Below are 23,604 nucleotides of genomic sequence, written 5' to 3'. Positions count from 1 at the left end.
GGATGCAGCTTGGGAGAGTGGCTGTTTTTTAATATGGCATTTGTGTGTGCAGTCCATCCTGGCCTCCGACAGAGGGGCCTTGTGGGATGGCAGGTCTTTGACATCTACTGTCGAGAGCAAGCAGGGGAGGGCGAATGTGTCTGGGCCTGCTCACTGCACAGACACGCTGCTGGTGTCTGGAGTCCGCCAAGCAGAACAAGGGAGAGAGACACACAGACACAGGGAGTGAAAGAGAGTGAGAGAAAGAGAGATTTTGCACTCACAGGGTGGTACATCTTGGGGGTAGAAGTGTGTAGAAGTGTGTTTGGGAGGTTAGGGGTTGAGGATTGTTTGTGTGTGTACTTCTGGGGGTACAGTATGACATGGGATGCCTACTCCTCTCTAACTAAAGTGGATTAAATTAGACGTAGTCATGCGATGTCAGCATAGAGCTAGGTATATTAGTCCTTTTCATTTATAAGAACTACCGTTCCACTGAAACCTTTTACTTAAAATATTTCCCTTAGACGTTTTGAACCATTTTCATTTTCATTCAGAACCTGTTTATTTCTTGTCATTGGAAGATGAACGTTTTATAGCATGTGTGCATGTGTGGGTGTATGGGTGTTTCACATTGCTAAGGTGACTCAGACAGGGATGTTCTCCCTCTTTGGTCCTTACTGAACGATATTAATGGCTTTCAAAATTACTGATAAAATGTTTGACATAATATTAATGGCACACAGATTTGGCGTTTTATAAGCCCTGTCTGCACCGGATGTCCATAAAGTTAAGCTGAAATTACCATGTGTCAAAATGTCCAGATTATAAAGTGAGTTAGGACCTGCTGTGCTTTCCACCCACTCTCAACCCACGCCCTGTGACCCATATCCAGAGGTCATGGGGAGGGGTCTGTTTGGATGAATTTGGAGGAGGCTTTCTCCCCAAGGCTAGTCTTGTTCTTTCTCAACAATAGCTGTTCTAACACAATCAAGCTCCAGGGGTTATCCATTTCCAGTGGCGATTAAAAATACACTGAAAGAGGATGTGTATATTTGGAGAGACCGACTGTGCAACTTTCCATGGCTTGTTGACGCATAGACATTCACACAAACAGACCAGGTCAAAAGCACAGTTGGAGACTGGGACACAGGTGTTCGCTTGACTTGGCCAGCCTGCAGACCAAGGCAGTTATACTCTTTGCATGGTAGACCTGGAGCAGTTGATGAAAGATGACTAGGAGCTTGCATGGACATGCTACGGCCATTACGCTCGTTACTTGGCAAGGACAGAAGCAGCAGGAATATTCGCAGGAACACAGGGCGGAGTTTGTGGGGAGTAGACTTCACGGCCTCCTCCCACCATTTCTTTACGAGCTAAAGCCTCTTGTAACACATTTTGACAGTGAAGCAGAAAGAGATCTTTGATATTTTTCTTTAAAAATGTTGCCACTTACAAATCTGTCTGGAGAGTGGACGCCACTGTAAAACAGTGTGCCTTGAGGGGGAAGAAAGGCCACATCACCTGGTTTCAGCCTTTGCCGGTCTTGTTAAATATTAGAAGAAAAGAAAAATGGGGGATAAAAGGGAGGGCCGTTTCTTTTTGGGTTTAACTATAGCTGGTGATGGTGGGACTGTGGTGGCGCAGTGCCCATACCTCCGGGACTTGTTCCCTTCAAGAGCAGGGAATCTGCTAACATCAATTTTCCACATTGTAGTAAGTCTTTGTGATAATAGGAATGGCTTTAGGAGAAAAGCTGATTTGATGTGATGTGTTCAAATGTCCAGTGTAATTAACCAAAATGAATGTGTGAGAACAAGAGTTTTTGAACAGTGGATATTTTACTTTGTAAGGGGTCTATGTGTGAGTGTTACTGTTCACTATAGCAGATGGCTGTTATCAGACTTTATTCTGCCCCACTTCTCATCCTTGGTGTCAAAAACACCTGCCACCTGCACTTCAGCTACACTTCAAAAGGCCCGCAGGCATGAGGAGGGCTCCCCACTTCTATTAAATATTCCCTCCTTTCCCTTTTGTCTTCTTGAGAACAGCAGCAGGTTTAACCAGACCCCTGCTATCTTATCAACAGTGCACCAAATTCACTCTCAACCTCTTCAATCCACTCTCTTTTGCACAACTCACACACATTTGAGTCCAACACATTTCAGTGGTGGCAGCAGCACCAATCACATGTGACCTTTTGTCATGATATTTACATAATCCCCATGGTTCCACGCTGCAGCCTCCTGGAGGCACTGCCAGCTGTGAGGAGCATTTATTTAACCTCACATCAAGTTGGAATGGAGTTTCAGTGACACAGGGACTTTATGTTTAAGTGAGTGCAATATGTAGAGGACAATGAAAGGAAGGTTAAAAAGCCTTACTGGCTATTATTAAGGCAAGCATTTTATGGGGGCAATCTAGCAAATGTGGAGGTGTTACTTTTTGGTCTTTCGGATTGCCCTAACACCTGTCCATTTGGTAGAGTGATAGATGGCGGATGGATACAAAGTAGTGCGTGTGAATGACACAGATACACTATGATGTGTTTTCTCAACAGCAGATAGGGGAAGGGAACGGAGGCCACCCTGTGGGTTTGCCTTCAGCCTCAGTCAGTTCACAGAGCTGCTGTTTCAAGAAAATCTGTTCTCCAGCAGAGTTTCTTCCTTTTGATAGTAAGATGCAATCAACTGCAACTAGTATATTCATTCTATTTGACTTAACGGCAAATTTAGCTGTGGATAAAAATTGTAATTCATATATCATGTCATTTGAAATATATTCAGTGGGCAGATGGCGGTTGTTAGCTGTGATTTTAAAATGGATTTGACAATGAGTGCTGTGAAAGACTAATTGCAATGAGCCAGATGAAAGTACTGGACAATATAGGCTGACCCCCTCCCTCTGTGCCAAACAGCTTCCCTTTCCCCTCTCACACCCTATGGAAATCCCTTCTAACCTCACACAAACACACAAACACACACACACACACACACGCACACACACACACACACAAACGCGCACACACACACACACACACACACACAAACTTAACACACATGAATGATGACAGTTGCTTAATCTCATAGCCATACACACGCCGGCACACATTACTTCCGTCCAATACACAATGCACACACAAGTCCTCACGAAATCTTTACCCACGCACACACACACGCTTCTTAGGGTCAGAGCCCACATCCACATCCACTCACTCTTCTGCTAATGAATCAATAAACTGGTTCCATTCATTTCATTGCTGTCAGACCCCATCGATCAGCCCCTTTCTCCCCATCCCAACAAATCAGCAGGGGAGCTCAGAGATCGAGAGGAGAAGAAGGGGCTTGAAACATCCAGGCAGTTCAAAGACTCCTCATTTCTTATCCGCTTTGGTTCCCTAGAAATATGGTGTTTTGATGGTGTGTAGTAGTGTGTATGTATGTGTGTAAAATGAAAGCGAGAGAAAGGATTAAAAAAAGATCTAGAAGGCAAGATGTCTTCTCCTAGAGTTTATACATGGTAGCTGACCTTCCTTTTACTTACGTGTTAGCACTGTGGACTCGCAACATCACAGGAAGACTGAAGGTAGCAGGTGGCAGACTTCAGCCAGGTGGAAGCTCATGCACTTCCAGGGATGCCCCTTTTTGGCCATGAGGTATCAACTGTCCCACCCAACTGTGCGATTGAGTCTCTAGCTTGGCTAGGTGAGCGATGTGTATGGTGTATGGTCCAACTCTCGCCATGCTCCACTACCACACCTACAGAGTCAAAGTCAGAAAGGTTATCAGTTATTAAAGCCTGTCAAAGTTGGAGCTGTGTGTGTGCGTGAGGTCATGCAGAGTGAGAGGCGAGAGAGGGGTTTTCTTCATCAAAAACCACTTCATTCTGTTTATTGGCTAGCAAGTTCATTTCAAAAGTTGTTGAGAGAAGCAACTATGCAGACCAGAGGTTGCAGCGAGCAAAGGTCGATTATGTTGTGGTTGGGGGGAAAAGAGTGGAGGACGACAGGTAGGAGGCACACAGGAGGAAGAGTAGGTTCTGAGATTGTGAGCTCCATCTAAGCAGAGAAACTGTAATCCCCTGACTTGGATGTTTGCCACCAACCAAGTTTCCACTTTCACACCATGCGACTTCCTCCCAGACAGGATTGTGCCTGGAAAGAGAGATCCATCGCTTTCCACCAGTACCTTTCACTATATCCTTCGTCCACACATTCACTCACATTGGTCCCAGATGAAGGGTTGAGGCTTTGATGCAGTCTGAAAGGAATCTGCCAGCAGTTTTTTTAGTAAATCCAACAAGCAAAGCAGTGCAGATCGATGAAAACATTGTGCGATGACTGAAAGATGCAATCTAGTGTCATGGTAGAGTCATTGGCAGATGGAACAAAACATTTAGAGTTGAACTTAAGGCAGAGGGAGCGTTTGAGGAAACACAAATAAATAACGGTAAAACGAGGTTATCAAAAGGAAAAAATCAGGGAGTCATTTCTCAACATTTGGTTTCTCGTCATAGAGTGGCGGTGTTTACCTTTGGTTCAGATGGCCATTGATTTATATGGATACTTTATGGCCGTTTGATTAGAGGAAGTGTAAGGTTTTATAACTGCAGTGGTGGTTTATGTAGGTATGACTAACTCCAAGTTATTGTGCTAGCCAGACAGCTCGGTGCTCCGGCCTGCCAAATAGGAAGAACCAAAAGGTTCAATGCTTTCCGCCAAAAAGCAAAAATCCTCAGACAAAGCCTCCATTTATATGCTGTTTACCTTCCCTTTCTTCACCTCCCTGTCACTCTCTTTGGCCTTGTCCCTTTCCCAGCCTTTCTCTCAGTCTATGAAATCTCCACCCCCTCTCTTTAACTGTCATTCGCGTCCTTTGTTCTTTCATCCCATCCTTTTTGTCCATCGTTCTGCCCTCTGCCCCTCTTCAGTTCTCTCTTCATTGACCGAAGCTTATCACAGTTACAGTAGGTCCTAATTGCAGTATTATTTTCCTTTCCCTGTTATCTCATGTCTTTGTGATATCAAACTCCCAACAGTGATAGTAAGCAGCTAGGAGATGGATGCTATTTACTGCTCAAAGACCCTTTGTTATTGTGTACTACTTGATAAGGTCTTGACTGTCGAGAGGACTTCCCCTATTGTGTAATTAGACAGGGAAGTCTGCAGTTGAAACCCTGACCGAAATTGTTTCTTGACATGACAGGTCTGACATGAACTTTTCTTTCAACATGTCGCCCTTGGCTTTTTACACAAAACATGGTCCTTGCCTGTCAGCTTGGACAATAAAAAAGATTAGTGCAGAAGGAATGGCTGCAAAAAAGAAAGGCAAGAGTGCATCAGTGGGCTGTAACGCAATATGTTGCTTTAGAAGGGCGACGAGAGGGTGTCTAAGTGGGAGTCGTGTGAGGTGTCTGGGAGCCAAACAGCTTAGAGTGTGAAAACAATCGGCAGAGACATGAAAGTATGAGCGAGAACACACACAGGGGTCAGATAACCCCTGGGCAGATGGGGATGGTCAAGTGAGCAGAGGAGAGAGGTTTTGGGGGGTTGCTATGTTTATGCCACTAGTGTCAGAAAAGGAATACAAAAGCATTACCCCCTGTCCCACTTTTGGCCTCTTTAAATCCCCAGGGTTGCAGGAGCTAAAACGGTGGTGATGATTAGAAATTCAATTTGGCTTGCCATCAATCAATACCACCAAGATCGACAGGATCGCTGCCGAGTGGCCACCATTGCAAACAGATTGGGTTTGTGCCTCTTGGGATTCACGCCCTTTTTTCACGCTTTGTTAATTAAGCGTCCAAGCTGCCCCTGCAGTTACTTATTTATGAATCTTGGCTTCGACCGGTACTGGAGACCACTTGGTCTCCCCTAATTAGTACCTCACTAATGGCCAAGCTTCCAGACAATCCATACAATCTCAATCCAGACCGCCAACCCCCATTCTGTCAATGCACACATGGACTCATAACACCCATATGACCTTGATGTTACACAACCCAAGTTGTCTGGTGTTGTGTTTCTGTGGTACTGTTTAAAGTGCCCCACATGGGATAATGAGGCAACACTTAAAAAAAATCAATTTCCATCTCCGTCTGTCAAAGTAATTTCTCACCTGTTCATTAACTCAAGAATAGAGCATCCCGGATGAGTTGAGCACCAACAGTCATTAGATATGGAAGAGAACCTGAAGGAACAGACGGGAGGCTTCATGTCGGTGAAATATTAACACTTTCCCAAGCCTGCGAGGGTTTTGCAGTTTTGACGCCACCATAATTTATTGATACTGTATGTGTATCTTCCTTGAAACAGTGGCTTGTTACAAGGAAAAACAACAGATGTATACTTTTGACTTCCTAACACCTCTTTTGAATAAAGTATGCCAGTAGCATGAAATCATTAGTATAAACCCCAATCATATAACTACTCTAACCTCCAATCAATCCTGCAAACACCCTGCCCAAAAGCTTTTTTCCCTTCCTTTCAATGAAGTCACTGTTCAGGGTCAGTAAGCCAATCAGCTGTGGCCTTGTGTGGTGCGGTTTGAATCCCATAAACACTGGTCCTGAGTCAGATTTACTGGCCAGCGGCCCTGGGGATTCATTTGTATTCCACCCACTTTGGCTGGTTCAGGGTCAGGACGATGACTAATCAGGTCAGTGCTGATCCACACCCTGTGGTTGGAGCAACCCCACCTAGCTCACTTGGACCACCAAGAGGTCTGGTGTGCGTGCGTGCGTATGTGTGTGTGTGTGTGTGTGTGTGTCAAAGGTAGATGGGTTGCATGGAAATATTCTGATATTTTAACATCTAGTTTCTCAAGTCCACAGCTTGGGAGAAAAGCCAGCTTGCACGTAGCTGTTGTTTATTCCCTTTAGATTGTATCGCCACAGGCCACAACAGAAGTGAACCCAGCTGAACACTTGCTAATGGGTGAGTTTAGGCATAAACATTGGGGTTGTTATTTTTTAACTAGTGAAGTTCACCAGAGGCTGCATTATAAGGATCACAATAAGTGAGGAAACTTCTTGGTGTGTAACTGAATAGTTAACTATTGCCTCTCTTGGCCAACTTTTGTAACCAAAAAAGATTCCTCTCAACTATGTTTACTTGAATGTGCATTCATCCATTTGTGCATGTACGGAAATAAATAAATAAAAAACTGTTGTTCCCCTGATTGTAGCTCCCCTCAGAAATCTGTAGTCCTGTCTCTATTTTCACTGTGACACTATTTATCCCACTAGGCTTTCTGGTAGTCAAATTATCCAGGTAGGATTATTTCAAAACTGAGTGGGCTGTTAAAACGACAAAGATTAATGTATACACTGCTTATTCACTGTCCCTGTAACCTGACCTTTTTGACCAATGACCCCTGCAAAAGAATGAAAAAAATCCTTTTCTCATTTAAATTTTCATAATGCTGAGTTCATTCAAGTGGCTTCTGGCCAGGATCCTGTGTGTTTGTGTGTGTGTGTGTGTGTGTGTGTGTATGTGTGTGTGTGTGTGTTGTGTGCATGTATGCACATGTATGTATGTATGTACAGTATGTGCACAAACGTGTGTAAGCACATAAATCACCGGGTGCATGGCGGCCTTGTGGTTAGAGCTACTGTGTGTGTGTGTGTGTGTGTGTGTGTAGGCAGTAGTGGTAGTGTGGGGGTTATTGGTGACACCCTGCTCCCTCCTAACTGCCAGCTTTAGTTACACATTAATGAAGGGTGAATAATACAGTATCTAGGGTAGCCTATATTACTCCTACATATCCCAAGAGAAAGACAGAGGGATGGAGAGGTAGACACATGACATAATGAGAAATATCTACACTGACTATATCTTCTATTAAGAAAAAACAAGTTTGAAGAAAAAAGACATTTAACCCAGAGTTCCCTGATTCCTTCCTAATCTAATTTCTCATCCACTTCATTCAGCCAAACCACGAAACTTCAACTAGCCTCACTTCCTGTTTACAGTAGATAGTGTCCCTTTCCTCCTCCGTTGTCCTGGTGTACGATCAGCTTCTGTCTTTTAGATTTGTGCGGCTGTTTAGGTACGTTAAGGATAACAGGACACCTTGAGATGAAAGAGGAGTCGAGGCATAAACTCTAGGCCAATCAGCTGCTGTGGGTTTAGTGGACTTGCTGGAGTGTGTGAGGGTCCTTGAGCATGGTTCGCTGATGCATCTGGTTCTGTAATCATGGTGTGATTATTTAGACATCCATCTTACTAGGATGGTGACAGGATGAGTTTAAGTTTGTGTATGTGTGATACAGAAAGATAGAAAGTTCAGTTTGTCTGTCTGTATCTGTATCATTTTGGGATTTGCATCATTGCCAGTCTGTTTCTGTGCATGTGTATGTGCATATATGTGTGTCCATGTGTGCATGTTACTAACTGCTGTGTGATTTATCCCTTCTTGCTCTGGTGTTGCTGTCTGGGGCCCTCTGTGTGTCATGCCAATGCGCAAAGGTCTTTATGTAATTGAAGTGGGCCTCCGAAAGCCCCTTGCCATATGGAACCCAGCAGCCTTGTCTGTCCATCCGTCAATTTATTTTAATTGCCCAGAGCCCGGATTCTATGACGTGTCTATCGTGATGACATGAGTGGTTTCTTCATAGGTTAAAAACATTAATAACTAATACGGTTTGAGACCTCACCAATCACTGACCATGATATTGACCAGTCAGGCAATGTTAGGATTTTCTCATATCATTTTACAATGTTGGCAATCAAGAAACTGGAGCTTATTTTAGAGTACTGCTACACTTACAAGAAGCCACTTTGCAGAAATGTACTTTAAATGGCTAAATTTTTATGTACAGTACATGTAAGGTGGAGCAGATATTAGCATTGACATGACCATGTTTTAAGCTTTTTATGGATGTTCTTTCTCTGTGCCCGTCTCCCGTCTGGTTCTTTACTGGTGCTTTTAGCTGCTAAAGAGGCGAAGTCCATTTGCACAGAGGAGGTCTAACAAGTCAAGTTATTATAGCAGCCAAGTGTGGGATTAATTAACCCAGTGGCGATTTAGAATATCGAATCTATCTCATGCAAGAGAGCAATGCTGCTGCCAAGGTTTTGCGCGGTCGAAACTTGAACCACTTCACTTCAAAGCTCCAAAGCTGGTAAGTTAGTTCTAGCCAGCAAACAAACGCCTAGGGAGGAGAAAAAGGATGGGAATGCTAGCTGTGTGTGTGAAGGAGAGAGTCCGTCATAGAAAAAAAAAAGAAACAAAAGAGAGAAAGGAAGAAAGGATTAGTGAGGGAAAGAGAAAGGACAAAACCAGACAACCTGCCCAGTTTACCTTGCCCAGTGTTTAAAATGAACAGCTTCTTGTGCGTGAGTGCATCTGGGCCGTGGTTCCTCTTTTTGTTTGTATTTGCAATGTCGCATGATTTGATTTGAATTGTTTTTCATAAAGTGCCACTCCTCAATTTTTGTGAGGCTACAGAGAGATATATGTTCAGTTTTATATGATCTTTTTTTATATGACGTGGCTGTAAGAGAAAAGGTGTGTGCAATTGTCTCAGTCACACAGGCCCGCAGAGCCCTGACCTGGCGGGTTGCATTCCTCACTTGAACTGCCCTAATCTCCCCTTTGTTCTCTCTGTCTTTGACCTGAATTGCTAATAGGCAGCCAGGTAAACTGTAACAAGCCCTCTGTCTACTAAACGAGCTGATGTGAGAAGCACCAGTCTGCCTGCAGGGTCTGCTTTTAACCTGGTTCTCCTTATCCTTCATTTTAAAAAGAGAGGACATGGGATTGGGGGCAGTGTGTGTATGTGTGATGGTGACGGGTTTAAAGTGTAATTACTTATCTGCTAAAATTCCCCATCTGCCATTTTTTCTCCCTTTTCCCTCTTCCCACCCTCCTCTTTTTTTCTTACTCACAGGTAAATGAGGGCATACCTGGGAAATTAACTTGACTGGCGGTGATAACTGACTTGATAATTACCCTGCATCCTCTTCATTAATCATAAGCGGTTGCTCATTGAGCCAAAAGACGGCTTTTAGTATGTCTAGCTGGCGTTCACGCTAATAGGGTAGTCCCCAGCTCCTATTTTGGTCCTGTTTTTTGTTTACCCTGTCTGTGCGAGTTTCCAAGGAGAAGCAGAAAAGAAACAAGCAGACCTCAAAGACTTTTGGTCTCTATCACCGCAGTATTTTTTAAACAGTTTTAAAGTAATTGGAAGCCACCGGCATGCTGAAAATGCGGACCGCATCAGGGCTTTGCCCCTCGCTGCAGACGCACAAGCAGCTGTTCCGGGTGTAACAGGAAGTAGCCATCTTTAATTAGATTCAACACGATCATTACATGCTGCACTGGAAGTGCATTGTAAGGTGATCTGATATCTTGGCATGACTCCATTCGGAGAGACTGTACTAAGAGAAACAATGGTAGAGGGAGAGGGAGATGGCATGTGTTTGTGAGAGAGACTCAGTGGCTATTGAAACAGAATGGCAAAGCTGGGTGCTAAGCCCTTTTCTTGTGGTGCTCAGCCATTCAAAAAGCCACAGCTTTTATTCAATGCCTGGTTCCAGCTCTTTCTAGGCTACACCCCCAGTGAACAAACAGGATTTGTGTGTGTGTGTGTGTGTGTGTGTGTGTGTGTGTGTGTGTGTGTGTGTGTGTGTGTGTGTGTGTATGCGTGTGTCTTAATAATAGGTCTCATTTTCTATTTAAATGTGTGTTGCTGTTATTACTGTTTAAATAATGTATTATACATAATGTGTATGCATTAGCATCATGTAAGTGTACAGTTTGGGTTTGTGTTCCCAAATGATTGAGCTCTGTTTGTTGAGTCAGCCATTGCTGACACACGGAATTGCTTAAAACCTGCTATTAGAGCTGTGAGGTAACTGCTCACACTCTCTCCTACTGCACAGGCAGCACAATAGCCCACCTTGTATTGAACAGAAATGTGTGCATGTGTGTTGTTTCGTGCATGTTTATGCTTATAGTGCCTCTGAGACACTCAGATAATCAGCAGCTTCCACTTAAAAAGGCAAATACTCATTCATTCACCCAAGTGAGTGTTTGAGTGCACACATGGAAAAAACGTGAAACACTATTCTCGGCAACAATTTCAATGTTTTCACTGAAATTCACACATTCCCCAAGGCCAAGTTGCTGCTATCACATTTTCTTATGTCTGGTCTAGGAATCTGTGCTGTTATCTTGTACACAGTCTGTTGCCAGAGCTGTCGAGCTGTTATGAATGGATGCCCTGGTTGGCACAGGGGCAGGAGAGGAGAGGAGAGGAGAGGAGAAGAGAGGAGGAGAGGAGAGGAGGAGAGGAGAGGAGAGGAAAAGGACAGCAGTAAACTAGACGATGGCTCCCTGCAGAAAAGCAATAAGCAGACACAGTCTCTATAGGCCGCTGCGTGTCAGCATGCCAAAAACACAGTGGCAATGAAAGAAGCACAGAGGCTGTGGGGAATACTAGAGTGCGTGTACCAGCTCTCCATCCTCTCCTCTCCTTTCTTTTACTCTCCTCTGTGTTCTCTCCGCCCTCCTCACCCCCCTTTTGTTACCTTACTGGCCCCATTGCCTTTCATTCCTATCGCTTTCTCTGCTTTGCTTCCTCCCTCTTTCTTTGAATATCTTTTCTTTTCTTTTCCACTGCCATCTCTTGCACCCCCTTCCCTACCCTTAAGTTTTTCATGATTCCTCGTCCTCTTCTTTCTCTTTTAGTTTTTTGCTGTAATCTTCAAAGACTTACAAATAAGTCTAAAATAAGGTATAAACCAGTGTGCAGTTTTTTTCAATCACAAGCAAGCAACCACACCCAAAGATGGGAATCTCTTTTCCCCTCCCTCTCCCTTTTTCTCTGTCTCCATTCTTCTTTCCCTTTCTTATCGCTACAAATAAACCCATATCGAATAGTTATTTCCTTTGTGCTGTGGCTGTATAAGCCTGGGAAGTAATGCATATAAAATGCCAGAGAATGTTGGCGCATGTCATATTATGTTCTCACATGGTTCATTCCTCCATTCACTGCTTTTGTATCTAGCATGGATGTTCCAACATTTAAATTCCACTGCTCCAGAGTGACTTCCAATCACGAGCAAATAGAGGTTCATTCTCTCTCTCAAGGACATATGAACCTTAACGATCACGCATGTCGTTGGTTGATCAAAGTGAAGTTTTATTTCCAGCGTGGTCTTTATAACCACAAGGCCACTCTCCCAAGAACTCTTTGCTCTCACAAAAAGACACATAATCTGTAGAAATGTGACTAGCGGGGGTCAATGAAGGTAAACTATAAAGGTAGATTGTGGGCTGCCAAAACCCTGTTGGCAGACTTGACATGCTAAATGTGAGTTTGATGGGGTTAGCGAGTCCTGACACTCACCTGTCACAATGTTAGCCTGCACCACTAATACCTTATATCCCTCAGAGAGGCAGAGGCGCCAGGTGAATTTCTGCTCACAGACAGACACACAGGCTCAGACTAACAGTATGGGATGCTGCCTTCCTTGAATAAAGACAGAAAGAAAATAAAGTTTCATACATAGTAAATGCTGGGTTTTCTATACACAGATGTGTGTGTTAAAGCATGCATGTCTGCCTCTCCAGCTGAACTTATGAGGATTCCAACATTTAAATGAGAATATTGAGTAAGAATGAAGCTTATTTCAAGACTAATTAAAGCATAATCTATTTTTTCCTCTTCTCATTTGACCTTTGAGGCACTTCATATTTATTAGCGTCTGCAAACACTGATTCTTATCAGGGTTGCGAGCTACGCCGCACTGTTTCTTCATTAGTCTTATCCACTGAGGAGTCATCAGAGCAGTCGGCAGGTTTGGTCAGACAAAGCAGCAAATCAAAGAATATCGGCACTGCTTCATCTCATTGAGTAAATTACTCCGCCGCCCGGCTTTTATGTCTCTCTCTTTATAGATGAACATTTAATGAGACAATTGTTGAACATCAGTAACAAGCTTAAGTAAATGCGAAAGTACATGGAATATGAGATGGATAGATAAAGAGACATGTATCTGTTTTAGAAGATGTAAAAGAATATTTTTCGACATGATGGCTGAGTTGTTGCTGAACAAGGGATGGTCTTTTTTCCATAGCTCGAATACCAAATCAGTCTGCTAGATAACAGATAATGTCCCTTTATCTTTAACTGTAAAAGATTGTGAGTGCAGTTTTTTGCATTATATGTTATAAATAAGTGTGGTTGAAAGTGAGGTAATGGTGGAGCTGATGTTTAGACAAGTGTGTTGCCTGCTTGTTATCTTGGTATGTGTCAAGGAAGTCTTTTTATAGAAGTTTGAAATGCGTACCTACATGTGTTCATGTGTATATGTGTGGTGTATTTGTTTGCCTTTCATCTATATGGCAGGCTATTGAATCAATTAGAGCTTGCTGAGGTTGCAGTTACACCATATTGTGTTTGAAATATGAATTGTATTCCAGGTATTGCTACCCCCTAGGAAGTGGGAGGTGACACAGAAAGAAATCAACAGACGTAGTGCCACACGCACACTTTATCAAACACAAACACACACACAAATAGACAGCGAAATGACTTTGTCTCGCTTCCTTTCTTACTCTGACTAACACAATCATGCACACACACGCAACTACCCACAAAACTTGAAAAGGAGATCTGTATTTCCATATGCAGATCCTTGGGACGGACCTGCTCCTCTCTTGCTTGTTTGCATTTTTCAGATGCAGTTGGCTGAGTCATTTGCAAGGAAATCAGATCATGGCATCTAGCCATCTTACGCAGTCACCCTGTGCTTGGATTTAACAGTCTAATTCATGACTAGAGCATTATGCTTAATACTGTCAGCGTTTGATACTGAATGTCAATTGAGGAAAACAAATCTGAACCCAAACTGAATTAAATAATGTGAGAGAGAGAGAGAAAGAGAGAGAGAGAGAGAGCGAGAGAGAGAGAGAGAGAGACGTGTGGGTTTCTAGGAAGGGTTGTAAATGAAAACTTACTTCACTTTTGGTAAAGGTTGAGGCAATAGTTTCCATGTTAGGTGATGTAAACATCCCATGTCCCTACAGAAATCTGGTTCTGTGCCTGTTTCCTGTTGGTGGTTAAACACTGGCAGACCTGATGCCCTTAACGTAATCATTTGCAAATGAGGAACAGGCTTTTTCAAAATGAAATATAAGTGGTAAATTTGACATCAAACCTTATAAATCATTGCTACAATGAAGCAATACTTCTTTTCAAAAAAATACACAAAGGATAAAGTTTGTTTTACAGTGACAATGTCCTTGTTTACTGTAATTGTAGAAGTGATATTTCCATTTAAGATGAGTTTGTTTTCCAGTAAGAGGTGAGGTAAAGCACCAGCAGCCCTAAAGGCTTTCATATAACAAGGCCAAACATCTCAGTGTCGTAAAACCTGCTGGGTCTGGGATGGCCCCTTCAGAGGAATATTTCAATGGCGATTGAAACCCAGTAAACATGACGTCATGCAGGGAGGCATGGCTGTACAAAACAAAACAAAGGTGGTAATTTCTGTTTAGACAAATGCCCAGAACTCTGTTATTAAGTCACCACCGTCTGCATCAGCAGTTTTGTGGAAGCGGCACACGGACACACACACTTAACACACACACACACACACACACACACACACACACACACACACACCTAAAGATAGCGGTGTACATGTTAAGTAAAGCAGCAGGGAGAGACATAAAGATAAATGTGGAATGTTATAGACAGTGAACAAAAGCTTTCACAATCCTTTCTGAGAGCAAAATGTTAAGTGCAGCTCTTACAGTATGGGGAATGAAGCGGGAACTTAAAGGTTGCAGGTTCAAAGGGAGCTCAAGTATATAGCTGAAAACCCTTTGTCAGCCAGCTGTAAGTTAAACTGCATGTCTCAAGCAATCTTCTGTGCTGTTATAACATCGGTACTTCGGTTTAAACGCAAACAATGACAAAAAAAGTTGCTGATCGGATCAAGGAACATGAACAGGAGCAAAGATGGCACTCCTGATAAAATGCAGACACTCACACTATCGAGGATTCCCATTAAACCTTTCCAGAATTGGATTTTTGAAGGTAATCTAAAGTGCTTGTGTCAGAGAGCAAGTAGCCAATAAAACAAGTGCTAATGGCTCACCCCAACCGTGAATGTGTGTGTTTGTGTGTGTGTGTGTTATGTTGTCACTACTGTTGATGAACGGGCTTTGACTTATTCAATAGCAAACCGAACACAGAGCCATTCAATGAACCCATGGGACAATGCAGACCGCTTTGAATGCTGGGTCTCGGGTAGGGTGAGGGGTTGGGTGGTTAACTAGGAAGATGGGGAACAGAAGGGACATAATTTGCACATTCACACATACACATAAACACACAAAAAAAGGAGTTTTTAGTGTGCGAAACTTAATCTTTTAGCATTTTCATTGAAGTCAGTAAGAAAATATTGACTTACACTAAGTTACACTACGTTATTTACAAAGTGAAATAAGCTTGAATTTCTAAGTGGCCAACATTACTGGAAAGCGACTAATCCTTAAAGCCAAAGTGATACTGTTTACTGTGACACTCTATTTTCAAGCACGTATATTTTTCGCATACGCCGATGACCCAGACAGACACACGCACCAACACTCAAGCTCATTGTAGCAAGACGCCGGCTTTGAAAGATCCAACATGCAAACATATATGCACACAGTCACATATGCACACACAAACACACACACACACACATTGAGGCACACCTGGTTTTGTAGACAGCTGCCCTTAGGGCTACCTGGTCGTCAGATTCCCTGTCCTTTGTAATTAGAAGAGTTAGTGAGAGAAGGGGTAGCGAGAGAGAGAGATGAGAGAAAGACTGCGAATGAGCAAGAGAAAGAAAAAAAGGAGGGGTTAAAGACAAAGGGGCCCAGTCCATCGGCAGTACAGGAACTAGACTAGACTTTGTGAGCCCTTGAATTCACTCTTGAGTTGCAACAGAAACACACATACACACTCACACACTCACACACACACACAAACACACACACACGCTCACACTCATTTATTAATTTGGTAAACCACCTGCACTAGCTTACAATGTGCTCCTTGCTGCGATCAAAGCTCTTTTTTCCATTTCAACAGCTTTGCTCCGCCAAAGACTCACCGTTGTGTTTGTTGTTGTTTATTTATCACATGTCCCGGAGTCTTCGGGTAAGAGCTACTTGTCAGAAATTGCCTCTGCAGCCATGATGGGCCAAGCAGACTGACAAAAAAATAGAAAATAGCACACTGTTACAACCCAAATAGTATTTAGCCCCAGGTATCTCTAGACGAGGAGAAAAATAATTGAGGGCAGGGGCCCAGCAACAAATGCAGAGAGCAAAGACTTAGGTTTGTTAGACTTCCCCATGTGAAGAGATGATACAAGCATTAGACTGAGTGAGAGGGGAAAGAATAAGACAGAAAGGTGGAAAGAGAGCTTATTTCCAATGCATCAACTGCGTAACCCCTTTAGCGTGCACACACATCACAGACCTCTTGTGTGACAGGCATTGTGGGATGACTGACAGCGAGTTGTAGCAGGGTGAAGTATGTGTGTGTGCTGATGGGGAGGGGGGAGTGTTTTGTCATGGGTGTGAGTTCGTTCAGGAATTCCACAGAGGAATCACCTCCTTGGCCTGTCCATGTCGCAGCAACCAATTACCGTCTGCGTGTGTGTATGTGTGCGTGTGTGTGTGGGTGGGTGCTCAAGGGGAGGTCTTGCCATAAAATGGAGGGGACTTCTCCTAATCATCGCACTCTGGACCCGCACAAAGGCAAAAAGGCTGCTTGGACAATTTGAATGTGAATAGCATCTCTCCTCCTGCTCTCTGTGTCTCTATTCGACTTTCTCTGCCTCTGCTGCACATTGGATGACAAAAGCGGAGCCAACAAAGATAGCAGAGAAAGCAATCAGGCTAATAGTGCTAATAAGTTGAGCGTGAGGTCCTCGCTCTCAATGTTGACACATTTCACTGTTTCTGTGGCTAAACAGAGGTTCAAGTGTTTGGCAACCAGACAACATCGTATTTTAATGGAGTGGCTACCCCATGCCAGGTTGCTATGTGCTTGGTCTGTTTGAATATAGGAGAAAATAACAAAGCAACTCGGAGGAGAGGTGGGGAGCAGATAATTAACTACTGGAGAAGCCTAAAGGGAAGGATTTGGGGAAAGAAGTCATTAGCGGTGTTGGAATTTTTTTTGGACTGAAAAACAAAATTGGCTGTCGTCATGTTTCATTGATTCAGCAGTTAATGCTAGCATGAGAAGAAGCCATTTTGTTATGTGCTTACAGCAAGAAATCAAGCTCAAAGGTAGCTAACAAGTCAGCTTTTCTTTAACATTAAAGACGTTTTTCTGCGACTCTGTAACAGTCACATCGCCATGGTTTTCAAGACATATCTTTTAGCCCCCCTTGGTGTTTGCTTCAGGTACCTTTTACTTGTCATCTGACGGGGTCACGCTGACAAAGACAAACATGGTAAAAAGCTCAAAATAGACAGGGCAAGATCCAAGCTAAATCCCTCACCTGTCTTCTCCTTGCGACCCGGGGACTTAAAGCCCTGTGAAATGACTACACATTCCTCGCTCTCAATAATGGCCCTTCTTCCTCTTTCAGCCTTTTTTTCTTCTTTTAACAAGTCTGCTTGTTTGAACAAAGAAATATTTTAAGAGGCTTGTAACTGTGGGTGCTGTGTGTGTGTGTGTTTGTGTGTATGTGAGTGTATGTGTGTGTGTTGCATGCGGCCATAGAGATGAATGCTTCAGTGCCCTCCCCTGTTATTAGGCCTGCCCTGTCATTACTGGATTAGAATTTAGGGGTTGGCTTTGCGTGTGTGTGTGTGTGTGTGTGTGTACACATGTATTTGCTTGCAAATGATTTCTCCAAGTCTGTTTGTATTTCTGCAATTTTTCTCACACAATCACAGTTCGCAGGAAAAAAAATAGACGTTGACCTTGATCATAAATAACACTTTACTAAGGCAATCCTCAGGTTACTCAAACAGTGACTTTCTAATTGAATAGTCTTTGTGAGTGGTAGGAGGTTGAAAAACAATCCCCTGTACACTGCACTTCACATCCATCACATCACAGCGTGAAAACACAAGCACAGATTTAGAGATTGGCAAGAAAAGGGGGAGGGAAGAGGAAAAAGACAAATGAAAAGAGGTCAAACCTATCATTTCCAAGTGGAGGGAAAAGGGGAAAGTAGTTCGAGAAAGTCAGACGATGGGGAATCCATTGTTTCACAGGGATGATGACAAAGAGATTAAAAATAAATGAGAAAAAAGTAAGAGTGCGTGCAAGGAAGATAGATTAACCATCCTGGTGTATCTGTGTTTCCTGATCAACTGCTACCTCCCACATCTGCATGCTTCACTCTCACTCTGTGTGTGTGTGTTTTACGGCAGTAAATTTGCATGTTCATTTGCCTTTACTCTCTTTGTTCTTTCCCCCCTCTTACCTAAAATCTTTCATTCTCTCATTCTACACTTCCAGGATTTGAAACAGTGAAGTGAAACATATAGAGAAAAAACAAACAAGAGCACCTTCGTTCTGTACAGGGGACGATCTTAGTCACACAATTGGTGTTTCTCCCTCAACTCGTCCGTCTGGTTTTCTTTCTGTATTTCTTTTTTTTGGTCTCTCCCTCTCTCAACCGGGCCCATTAGGCAAGCCGCCAGATGGCCTTAGAAGCTTTCAAGGGTTGTTTGCTTTAAAAAAAATACCTTTCTCTCTTTAATCTGTCTTACTCTGCCTCCCTCTCATCCTTTATCATCCATATAGCACAGGTTTGTTGGTTTGGCACACAGACGGTTGTTCTTTTGTGCGTGGGCATATAGCACTTCTTTCTGGTTTGTTTTGTTGTCTTTATTGTGTTTGTGTGTGTGTTTTCTGTGAATGTGCAGGTGTCTGAATTTGCTGCACAGTCAAGCATATATGTGTTTCTATTGCCCAATTTGCAATTCACACACACACTCGTGGAGCGCAAAGACAAATGAGCCTAACTGCCACCCATATGCACGCACACACTGACATGAGAAGAAGCGGCCGGGTTAGGTTGGGGTCATCCAGTGCTTTTGCTCTGGCCCATTGACTCTGGATTGGTGCTCCACTTTGGGCACAATACAGAGCTTTACACCGAATATACACACACACACACACAATTACATTCTGACATATTCCTACAGACAAGCACAGACCTGGTAAGTTTAAACAATGCAGATGCATCGGGAAAGGGTTACTGCTGCACATGCACTCCCGAATGATCCACTAAACTATTGATTCAGACTGCACATCTGTGTTTGCATTTTGCATATCTCCCTTTTTGCTCTCCAGCTCTTGTTCATTCTCTCTCATCTCCGTCTTTTCATTTTCTCCCCTATTTGAATCGCCCCGTCGGTCATTTTCTTTCACTGTGCTGTCATTTTCAGCAAGGTCAGCTCTAATTATAAGCCTACACAGCACACACAAGGACTAGTCATAATAATAAACACAAGGCGGCATAGGTGTATAATTTCCACCACAGCAGCTTACCTACCTGCGTAGCTGTCGGTAACATGCCCCAAATCACATACTGTCATAGCATGAGTCAGGGGAAGTCCTGCTGCTAATATGCACTGACACAGTTTCTGAGATGAAACTACTAAGCCCTTATTTGCTCAAGAGACAAATGTGGCTTGTTGCATCTGGTTACAAAGAGAGCGCTCACCAAAAGCAGACACATTTCATGATTTGTTTAAAAGCATCGGCACAAAGAGAAAATCCGAGACTCACAGACGAGAAAGGGACAGGATTTTTTGAGACAATGGTTGCGAGCTAGATTTGACCCAGCACTGCTGTGAGTACATGAAATATAGCAGAGCCACTCCCAGAGAGACAGTTATCGCTGCGTGACCTGTCTCACAATGAAGCATCCGGACCATTTCACCTGAGGGGAACAAGCTAAAGCTACATTTGAAATCTGATTGTATGTGTTTTTGTGCACAGGGAGATATTTCCCCTTTGGCAGGAACTCTTCTGGAAGTCATGTTTTCTCACCGGTGTAATAGGCACATACATACGTCAAAGACACTGTCACTCAAAGCGTGGGGGGGTGGAATTCAATGGGAATTCCTAGCTGTAGGAGCATGCCGTCTCTCTCTCTCTTTAAGGGTATTTGCGCTTGTCACTGCTGGTGCTTCTAAATGCAGCAGTGGTGGCAGAAGGTATTTGGAGAAGAAACTGTGAAATCCCGGGGTTGACTCTTCTACTTTGCTCCCAAGTACCAGTTCCTGTCAGCTTGCCAGGAGAAAAAAAATTCTAAGAAGTGGGAGAAAGAGTCAAAGAAACCATCAGAGATGGTGATAGAGTTGCAGTAACCTGACTTCTTCAGGTTCATGCCTTACAACTGAGGCAGGAAAAATGGAACATCTCACCCATCCCTTCCATGACAAGGCACGGTTTAATCTGACTTTCTGGCAGTGCCATTTCATCATCTTTTACTATCTTGTAGAACAGCACAGCGGTTGAGATAATAATGGTGGCTGTATGCTGTGCCTTGAGCGCCAGGTAGTAAAAGACTCAACATTTATAGAGTTTCTTCCCAGCTCTCACAAAGCCGGCGTCTTTGCCAGTAGAAACAAGAGAGAGGAAAGTGGAGAGGAGAAAAGGGATTTGCACGAGAGATCCCAGTCCACCATTTTGTTCATTTGTGTGTATTGTGTACGTGATGTGTGTGTGCTTTGCTGTATGACAGGCATACAACTAAGTTGTATGTGTTCAAGTATCGACAGAAAGTAAATCCAAGTGAAGTGTATTGACCTCTGTTATGCTCAAGAGCTACTCTTTTGTGACACCTAACTTTATTACCCCCTCTCGTCATTCAAGTGTTTTGAGTTATAGATCTTGTGGGGTTTTACAACCTGTAGCTGTGTGTGGGTGTGTGTGTGTGTGTGTGTGTGTGTGTGTGTCTATCTGTTGCTGTGCCCTGTGGGAAGCGGAACCATTTCTCAGCAAGACTTCGATGTTGTTTCCTTTCCCCTGTTTAAAAGCAACATCTAATTGAGACTAATTAGCGAGACAATGAGCGGCAATAAAATGTCATACAATACCTCACAGAGATCCCCCACCTAGATCTCTGACTCACTATTCCACTGTCTCTTGGTCTTTCTTGGTCTTCCTGTCACACCAGGACATACAGTACTTCTTTGTCTAAGTGCATATAATATCGCTCTAATCCCGCGCTTCCTGTCATTCAGTTATTCACCCAGTTATCTGAGAATAACTTTGGTCAAAGCCTCTTATCTCTTCATCTATTCATTTTACTAGTTTTATGACATTGTTGTAAAACTATTGAAAGTTATATTGATTTCCTCTTTCACCCTGTTCCTCTTTGTCTGATCTGGTTGTTTTCTTTCTACTACCGTTCACAGAGACGCTGATGGACACGAAGTGGGCCACGACTGAATTAGCCTGGACTGCACACCCTGAGACCGGGGTGAGTTTACTGTGTGTGTGTGTGTGTGTTTTTCTTTGGGTGTCCATGCACAGTATGACTGATTTATTAATGGGGACACATGGTGGAAGAGAAAAGGGAATTGTGAACGCCACATAACTACATTCACCTTTATGTTCGTGTGTGGACAGTAACTTTGACTGTTTCCTGTATTCAAGGGGTACATCCAGGTTTGTATGAGTGTGTGTCTGCATGCCTTTTGGAAGTTTAACAGTCATGCACACCTTCATCAACAAATCACTCAACAGGATATGTATTGGGATGCGCTTTTTAGGGGGCAGAAAAAGATACACCCCAATCCAATTTCACTGACCCGCCCAGTCACAGATGTTCCCTACCCCTTTCCCCCACTTAAAACATGTGAAAACAGCAGTTTGCTCATGAACTAACCATTTATACACTGAAAAATGTCTTGGCGTTGACCCATTACACGCCACGGCATCCAAATCTAGCACACACAAAGTGCCACTGACAGGCCCATCTTGCTTTCCCATGTGGTCTCCACAATGGCCTCAAGAGGAGCAAAAAGAGGTTTGACCCCTCCTCAGCTATTCTCCAAAGCCCCCCAGCTCTCCTCCCCTCGTCTTTGTGGGGCCTTCTGACTTAGCCCTTGTGTTTTGAAAGGTAGTCCCCCATTTTTGTATGTTTTGTTTTTACCCCAACACACTTGCATGGAGATTCCAACCCAGCTGGTTGAAGTCGCCCACCCCCCTTATTCTCCCCTTCCTTTACTTCCGAGTAACTAAGCACTAATGAAGCCAGACACACTAGCCACCTCAGCTGCAACAATCAGTTCACAGCCTTCCGTGCCCTCCTTCCCTTAAGTCCTTCACTCTTCCGATCCGTTCATCTTCCTTTACCTCTCTTTGGTCCCCGCCTCCCCCTTCCTTGTTAAGCTACAATGCAGCAGGGATGATCCCACCGGTCCAATGCAGATTGGCATAGAAACTAAAAAACGCCCACCAATTCTTTTTCAAGCAAACTTGCAACAGATGCTCTTTTTCAAAAGCTATACATACAGTGGAGAGCCGTTTGCACTCCAGAGTTTGCACATTACCAACCAAAAGAATGGAGAAGAGTTCTTCCCCTGGCTTTTTAGTTTTGTAGCAGAATGTACCAGACGGTGGTTGTCCTTGAGTTATCTTTCCACTCTGTTTTCCTTCAATTTATTTTCCTCTTACGCAAAGAAATCGATCCTCCCTGTTGTCTTGTTTCTTTCTGTCTTTATGCACAATGTATTGTGTGTGTGTTTATTTGTATGCTTTTGAGGTCTTGCAACAGGAGTGTCGCAGCCTATTTTTGTTAGGGATGACGACGAGTGTTTAAGAGAAGCCGATACAATGGCTAAAAGGACAAACGAAACAACATACTGTGAGAACTGGAAGGGAGGGGGAGAGCAGTGAGTTTAAGATTAGGTAAAGTACATAGAAATATCCATGCAGAAAAAGGGAGAGAGGATATGAGAGAACAAAAATCTATTTGCAAGAAAAAATCTTAGAAAAAGACCCAATCACACTCACCTCAGAGTACACGTACTCTCCCAGGGATGCTGTCCAGCCAAGTCTGAGTCACAGCATCTCAGTGTATTTTTTTGGTGTTGCAAAACATACAGATACAGCATCAGACATAAAGCTTCACCGAGAAAACCTGAACTGTCTATTTGTGATAGTGGATCCAAAGACAACCAGCACATAAGTGCTATTAATGATACCACACCTGGGGCCCTCTTGCACCCAGTGCAGCGTGGCGCAAAACCCAACGCAAGTGTCTTTACTATTTTAAGATTGTCCGGCGTGCACGTTGTTTAAATAGCAAATGCACCTGCGCTAATTTTTGTGCCCATGGGCGTGCTGGTCTTACAGGGAGGTGTGTTCATGTGAATTCTTGGCGTATTGCTATCTTGTTGCAGAAGAAAGTTATCGCGCCATTAACCAACAAAAACCTGGTCTAAAGTCAATAGTGCAGCATTTCATTGTTATTTTAACAACGCATTAGTAAAATGTGCTACGCTTGTGCACAGCACACACACATGTGCTTGTTACACACACACAGGGAACAGCAGCACACAAACATGCAAAAGATTTCGTATAAAAATATTATGGTAAAAATCCGCAATCATAATAGCAATGTTCCAA

At 43.4% G+C, this 23,604-nt stretch overlaps 1 protein-coding gene and 1 long non-coding RNA gene across 12 annotated transcripts in view; both read left to right on the top strand.

Moving 5' to 3' along the window:
• LOC117950501 overlaps positions 1-23,604 on the top strand; it is a 786,205-nt gene that overhangs the window by 264,851 nt on the left and 497,750 nt on the right. The window lies entirely within an intron of this gene.
• LOC117950485 (ephrin type-B receptor 3-like) overlaps positions 1-23,604 on the top strand; it is a 60,092-nt gene that overhangs the window by 7,215 nt on the left and 29,273 nt on the right. For all 11 annotated transcript variants that reach the window (XM_034881588.1, XM_034881580.1, XM_034881589.1 and 8 more), the window contains exon 2: positions 21,387-21,451. In XM_034881588.1, coding sequence (XP_034737479.1) covers positions 21,387-21,451 — 65 coding nt within the window. The remainder of the gene's footprint in view (positions 1-21,386; positions 21,452-23,604) is intronic.

This window comes from Etheostoma cragini, chromosome 9 (genome assembly GCF_013103735.1).
Source record: "Etheostoma cragini isolate CJK2018 chromosome 9, CSU_Ecrag_1.0, whole genome shotgun sequence".
NCBI classification, from domain to species: Eukaryota; Metazoa; Chordata; class Actinopteri; order Perciformes; family Percidae; genus Etheostoma; species Etheostoma cragini.
The sequence above is the reverse complement of the archived record's forward strand: the minus strand, read 5'-3'. Positions and strand labels throughout refer to the sequence as shown.